The sequence below is a fragment of the Mauremys reevesii genome, linkage group 22 (assembly GCF_016161935.1).
Source record: "Mauremys reevesii isolate NIE-2019 linkage group 22, ASM1616193v1, whole genome shotgun sequence".
Lineage (NCBI taxonomy): Eukaryota > Metazoa > Chordata > Testudines > Geoemydidae > Mauremys > Mauremys reevesii.
Window position 1 is genome coordinate 20,134,747 of NC_052644.1, and position 6,591 is coordinate 20,141,337.

Sequence of the window (6,591 nt, forward strand, 5' to 3'; positions counted from 1 at the left end):
TTTCTTGCATTATTTGGCTGCTGCTTTAGCAACTTAGGATCTAAATTTATCCCTCCCCCGTCGGATTACAGGGGCTGGAAACCGCAACCCCCCCACCCCTCTGTCCCGTCTCTGTCTCACACCATTGCACTAAGAATAGCATCTGCAGAGATGCTACCTGAGGAGGAGGTTGGGCAGGTCCCTCCATCCTCATGCTCCAGGGCGGGTTCTGGGCCCAGATGGGTCAGGAAGGAACCTCTGCCCTGCTCCATGGGAGAGGGTCACTCCATGGGGGGCACAGTGTCTGTGTGTGGGGGGGAGCCCTCCTGTGCTCTGAGCTGCAGCTCCAGGGAGGCAAGACGGGCCTGTTGGAAAAGGTCAGGGCAGCCTGGGCACCTCTTGACACCTCCTGAGATTCCCCCGTTCCCAGCAGGTCCCTGGACTGGGCAGCTCCCATGTGGGGCTGGGAGGTGATGGTGGGAGCCAGGGCTGGGCAGCTGCAGGAGGGGATGTGGTTTGCTGGGTGTTGCAGGGATCTGGCTTTGCTCTGACCATGGTAGATTTTGGCTGGAGATTGCACAGAAACCATCTGATGGGAAGAAAGGGGCCGAGCGCATCACGGGCTTCCTGGGGCTGCAGCCCCCGGCGCAGTTCCTCATTCCCCTCGCACTCGGGCCTCAGGCTCGGTGGAGCTCAGCACTGGGGTCTTGGTGGCAGCGCTGAGGGGCCCCCCACTGCCCCATCATGGCGTCTGCGCTCACCGTCCTCCTTCTCAGTGAGTATCGGAGACAGCCAGGGTGTGTGTCCATGGGTGGGGGTGTGAGAGCAGGGTGTGTGTCCAACAGGGTGTGTGCCCATAAGAGGGAATCTGAGACCAGGGTGTGTGTCCATGCGGGGGAGGGGGGGATGTGAACAGGGCATGTGCTCATATGGGGGGATCTGAGACCAGAGTGTAGGATCCAGTTGCTCTGGGATCTGGTCCCTAATGACCCGACTCCTTTCCAGGTTTCTGGCTGGCCGGGTGGAGCGGGGTGTTCGGAGGTGAGTATGGGTGGGAATGGGGCAGCTGGGGGAATTTCTGCATTAAGGACGAGGGACGTGGGTCGGAGGTAGGGTGACCAGATGTCCCGATTTTATAGAATTTTGGGGGTTTTGGGGTCCTGATTTTTGGGTCTTTTTCTTACATAGGCTCCTATTACCCCCCACCCCCGTCCCGATTTTTCACACTTGCTGTCTGGTCACCCTAGTTGGAAGTTAGGGGCGAAGATCCCCCAAGGGATGATCCTGTCAGACCCCTGCTCCCTCCCACACCCAGAGATGGGGACTGAGACCTCGCCCCACTCATTACAGGGATGGGCACCACACAGGGTGAATTCGTCTGCACTCAAAGCTCTGCCCCCCCCCCCCCCCGGGAAATACAGAGTGAAGGCACCAGCCACCCCGCAGCGCCCCACAGCAGGATTGAGTCAGACGGACGCGGTTTGTGTCACCCCCACTTACTGCCTGTTTGTTTGTGACTCCAGAGGGGTCCTACCCCAAACCCTCCATCTCCGTCAGCCCCGGTGGGGTGATCCCCGTGGGGGGAAACTTCACCATCCGGTGTCGCCATCAGCGCCTGGGCATGAGGTTCCTCCTCTACAAGGCTGGAGCTGGGAACTATCTGACTTACACAGACCCTGCCGGCTCTGAGGCTGAATTTCCCATCACCAGCGCCAGATGGGAACACGGGGGCAGCTACACCTGTCGTTATAGCAACAGAACAGGAAACGTTACCTACCCAGAGCCCAGTGACCCTGTGCAGATCATTGTAGCAGGTGAGGGGCCCAGCCCGGCACCTCGGCTCCCAGCCCCACCCCCAGCTAGATCCCCGGGGGCTCGCACCGACGGGCCACTCAGAGCCAGGCTCTGCCCTGAGCCCTGGGCCCAGCAGAGGGGACGCCCGGCCCGGGAGGGGGGACGGAGTCACTGGGGGGTCCCAGCCAGGGGGGAGCAGCCTTCTACCCTGCACATGGTCTGACGCTGCCCTGGTCACCGCGGTGTCGGGCACCTGCCAGTCGAGCATTAAGCGCCGTGGCCCCGTCTGTCCCGGGCGGGTCGTTCTCTCTCGGCCTCTCCCCGGGGGAGGTCTGTGCCCACCGCGGAGGGGCTGGTCTGGGGGGTCAATGGCCGCGCTGCCCCGGGTCGATAACGGAGCAGGCCGGCCGGGGGAGGGCGCCTGGCCTTGGAGCCGGAGGTGGAGAGGTTTGGGGGGCCCTTGGCTGCTGGGGGAGCTCGTTCTGCAGCCTGGGCCCGGCCCCGGAGGAAGTTCTGTTCCCTGCCCAGACGAGCGTGACCCTGATTGTGGCCAGACCGGAGGCAGGGAGCCGGCACCCCGGGGTCACCCCAGAGCTGTGGGCTGTTGTGGGGTGTCTGCCCTGCAGCTGGGGGCCGGCGGGCAGCACCCGGGTTAGCTCTGATGGAGCTGAAAACCGCAATGGAGCTGTGGGTGGACAGGACTAGCCGCTCGCGTGTGCACCCGGCGCCCTGGGCGGCTTGTCCTCAAGCGCCCAGCCCGGCCCCACACACCCGGCACTCGCAGCCCCCTGCAGCCGGAGCCGGGAATACGCTGGGCTCAGCCCTCGGGCACCTCGGAGATCAGGGCAGAGATCTCGGACTTGACTCCGTCTGCGGGAAGCCGATGCAGGGAGCGGGGGCTGGGCGTGGTGCCCTCGGGGCAGCCTGTGCTGGGGAGGAGCCGCGCTGCAGCGTCTGCGCCAGGTGGAGTCTGCGAAGGGCTGATGGCTTCCTGCCCAGCTCTATCAGCGCGGGCCGGCCAAGAGGTGCCGGTGGCGGGACCCGAGGGCAGGTCACTGCCGCCAGGATGGGACGGCATCTCCTAGCCCAGCGCAGCTGGGGGAAAGCGCTGCTCATGGGCGCTGCTACGTGAGAGCTCAGCGCCCGCGGGGAAGCCAGGAGCACCCCAGACTGCAGCCTAAACCCACCAATTGTGGGCAAGCGCCGGCAGCCACCGGAGACTGCGCTACACCTGCCGACGCCTCCCGGTGCTGCCCCCCGCCCCCAGCATCACCCCTGCCTTGCTCAGCCTCAGCTCAGCTGCTGCTCTCCGGCCGTGCACTGCCCCAGAGCACAGCTCAGTCGCTCTGTGTCCAGGGCAGGCCGGACGCAGTGACCGAGGCAGGGGCCACACAGGTGGCATATGAGGATCCCAACACTCCCTAGTTCCATCCTGGAGCTGTGACTCGGTGTCTGTGGGGCTGGGAGCCCAGCTTGCAGGGCCGGGATTCTGGGTCGGGGGAACTCTGGGATCTGGGAGAGAATCTCTGCCTGGGGGCCTCTGGATCTGCCCATGGCTGGGGGAGACCGGGGCTGGGTGGGTGCCCGGGTCTGGCTCTCATAGCCCGTCTCCTGTGAGCAGATCCCAGCTTACCCAGACCCTCCATCTCTCTGAGCCTCACTTCGGTCAACGCCTCAGGGGCAGATGCCACCATCCGGTGTCAGGGGCAGCGCCGGGACGTGAGGTTCTTCCTGCACAAGGCTGGAGACCTGAACCTGCAGCGACACATGGACCCTGCTGGGGCCGGGGCCGAGTTCCGCATCCCCAGCGTGGGCCGGCAGCACGGAGGGAGCTACAGCTGCAGCTACCGGCCCCGGTCAGAGCCCTTCGTCTCCTCGCAGCCCAGCGACACCGTGCAGCTGGTGGTAGCAGGTGAGGGGCCCAGCTCGGCGTCCCCGCTCCTTGCCCCACCCCCAGCTGGAATCCTCGGGGTGACTCCACACCGATGGGACGCTCAGAGCCAGGCTCTGCCCTGAGCCCTGGGCCCAGCAGAGGGGACGCCCGGCCGGGGAGCTGGGACGGAGTCACTGGGGGGGGTCCCTAGTTGGCGGGGAGCAGTAGCTGCCTGAGATTTGGGGCCGAGGGAGGGCTGGGGGGAGTCCTCTCTCCCCGCCGCAGCCCTGGGGCAGCCTGCACCCCAAACCCCTCATCCCCAGCCCCACCCCAGAGCCCCCACCCCCAGCCGGATCCCTCACCCCCCTCCCGAACCCCGAACCTTCTGTCCCGGCCCTGAGACGTCTCCTGCACCCTGAATCCCTCAGCCCCACCCCTGGCACACATCACCTCTCTGTGCACATAACAAAATTCATTCCGCACCTGGATGTAAGAAATGAAGGGGAACACGGCCCTGCTCCCACAGGGAGCTGCAGAGCAGGGGACTTTCCCAGGGAGATGATCCCCTGGCTGCTGCAGCTCTCGGGATGCACAGAGGAGTCGGGGCCCAGGGACTACCCAGCCAGCACTGGCCGCCAGCCATGAAAATCCCGCTGTCCTACCCCCAGTCATGGGGGATGGGAATGGCTGAGTCGCTGCGTCAGCTCCTCCCCTGCCCCGACAGACGTTAGTTCTATTCCCGCAGGGGGAACCAACCCGACCCAGCCTGGAGCGGCACCGGCTCCCACCCTCCCGGGCAGCCTGGGGCCAGGTACTAGGGGGAATCTACTGAGTCACAGATTATGGGGCAGCTTCTCTCCAGTGGTTACCCAAGGGGAGGGACAGAGACTGTTCTCAGGGGCAGTGACTCCTCCCTCCCCCTGCGGATGGATTTGTGAGGGGAGCGAAGCCTCCTGCTTAGACACGAAGCCACCACTAATGGGGCAGCCGGAGGCTTCCTATGGGGGCAGCCACAGACTGGGGGACTGGAGCTCTCTGCAAGCCGCCAGGAGAAGGCAGGATGCCGGGCTAGATGGGCCCGTTGGTCTAGGCTGCTGTGGCCAGGCCTGGCTGGTGCCATGGCACCATGAGGGGCAGCAGGGGGGCGGGACTGGAAATGATGACTCAGACAGCACCCCCTAGTGCCACACTGGGGCATTGGGGCCAGACCTGACTGCCAGGGGAGAGCGCCCCCTACTGATCCCCCTTCAGCCCGGCACCCCCTAGCATCTAAAACCCCCAAATCTTGCTGGCTCTCACCCTACTTGATTCCCCAGGGCCCCCGACATCCTCCCCATACAATTTTCTGCTGCCTGCGCCCTGAGGTGTCCCAGCCCCTTGGGCGCCAGCTGGAGTGGGAGGGGCAGGGGGGGAACAGACCAGCCGCTCCCGGCACTCACGGCTGCTGCTATTTCCCAGGTGGCTCAGAATTGCCATCACCTCCGGGTCTGACCAGCCCCATCACCACCGGGGCGAGCGCGGCAGCTGCCGGCCTCCTCCTGCTTCTCCTCCTCGTGGCCTTCGTCTGCTTCAGAAAAACCCGAGCCAGTGAGTGCCCCGCCCAGCGAGGGAAGGGTTAAACCTGCCGCGAGGCAGGGCCGGATGGGGTCACAGCTGGGATGGGGGGACTGTTCCGGGAAAGCCAAGGAGTGGGGTGGGGGCTCAGCAGAGGGCGCTGTGCATGTGTAATCCCTGTACACACGCACCTGTCCCACCCCAGAAGTGGCCGCATCTCAGCACTGAGTGAGGTGTCCCTGGGTGCCAGGGGAGCCACTGGCCTGTGGATCAGATTCGTTATAATGAGTCACTAACGAGGGAGGACTGGGGATAGGAAAAGCCCCCCGAGTTAATCTGCCCCTCCCCCAGACCCCCCCCCCATCCCTGCTGCCCTGTGTGGGGTGAGTGGCCAGGCACTGGGACCAGGGGATCCCGATCGGCTCATGGGGGATTCTGGTTTGTGTCCCTCTGCAGGAAAACGAGGTGCACGGAGACTGAGCAGGTAGGAACCCGGCTCCTCCCCGCTCCCACTCGACCTGCCTGGGTCACAGGGCTCCTGGGTTCTGTCCCACCTTGGAAGGGGAGTGGTGTCTAGTGGTTAGAGCTGGGGGCGGGCTGGGAGCCAGGACTCCTGGCTTTTCTCCCTGGTCTGGGAAGGGAGTGTGGTCTAGTGGTCGGGATAAGGGAGGATTAGGGAACAGGGTTCAGTATGAGGCAGAATGTGGGGCTCTCTGGGTGTGTTGGGGAATCTTCCTGCAGGTGGGGGGTGTGACAGAGCGATTCTGGTGGGACCCAACTGAGAGTGCCAAATCAGGACCAATTGCTTAAACTGGACAGTCACAGCCCTAGGCTGGGGTTTTTCCACCTCTAAGGCAAACCAAACCAGCCAGACAAAAAGGACTTTGGTCTCACCCCACTGGCTAACCACAAGTCACACAAGCAATTTCCTTAGACACTCCAGTCTCCCAGCATCACCACCAGTGCACTCGTCCTGGGGATGAATGGTTATGAAAACCAACACCCCAATAAAAGAAAAAGGTTCTCTCGATCCCAAAGGACCAAGCCCCAGACCCAGGTCGATATACACATCAGATCTTACCCACAAATCACGCTGTTGCCAATCCTTTAGAATCTAAAATCTAAAGGTTTATTTACAAAGGGAAAAAGGTAGAGAAGAGAGGTAGAATTGGTTAAATGGAATCAATTACATACAGTAATGGCAAAGTTCTTAGTTCAGGCTTGCAGCAGTGATGGAGTAAACTGCAGGTTCAAATTGAGTCTCTGGAATACATCCCCCACTGGGATGGGTCGTTCAGTCCCTTGTGTAAAGCTTCAGTTTGTAGCAAAGTCCCTCCAGAGGTCAGAAGCAGGATTGAAGACCAGATGGAGATGATGCATCAGCCTTATAT

General features: G+C 62.9%; 1 protein-coding gene across 1 annotated transcript; it reads left to right on the forward strand.

Annotated features, from left to right (window-relative positions):
• The first annotated feature begins 552 nt into the window (after positions 1 to 552).
• LOC120388466 (alpha-1B-glycoprotein-like) lies at positions 553 to 5,265 on the forward strand. Its single transcript, XM_039510289.1, has 5 exons — positions 553 to 754; positions 985 to 1,020; positions 1,503 to 1,793; positions 3,395 to 3,616; positions 5,105 to 5,265. Exons 1-5 carry the CDS (start codon positions 724 to 726, stop codon positions 5,263 to 5,265), a joined length of 741 nt encoding a protein of 246 aa, XP_039366223.1. The 5' UTR covers positions 553 to 723.
• Positions 5,266 to 6,591: the final 1,326 nt, after the last annotated feature.

Excerpts from the sequence above, each read along its gene's own strand:
- LOC120388466 (XM_039510289.1), top strand. The coding sequence starts at position 724 with ATGGCGTCTGCGCTCACCGTCCTCCTTCTCA. Across the intron at positions 755-984 it reads GCTCACCGTCCTCCTTCTCA|GTTTCTGGCTGGCCGGGTGG; the intron begins GTGAGTATCGGA and ends ACTCCTTTCCAG. Across the intron at positions 3,617-5,104 it reads CGGAGGGAGCTACAGCTGCA|GTGGCTCAGAATTGCCATCA; the intron begins GCTACCGGCCCC and ends GCTATTTCCCAG.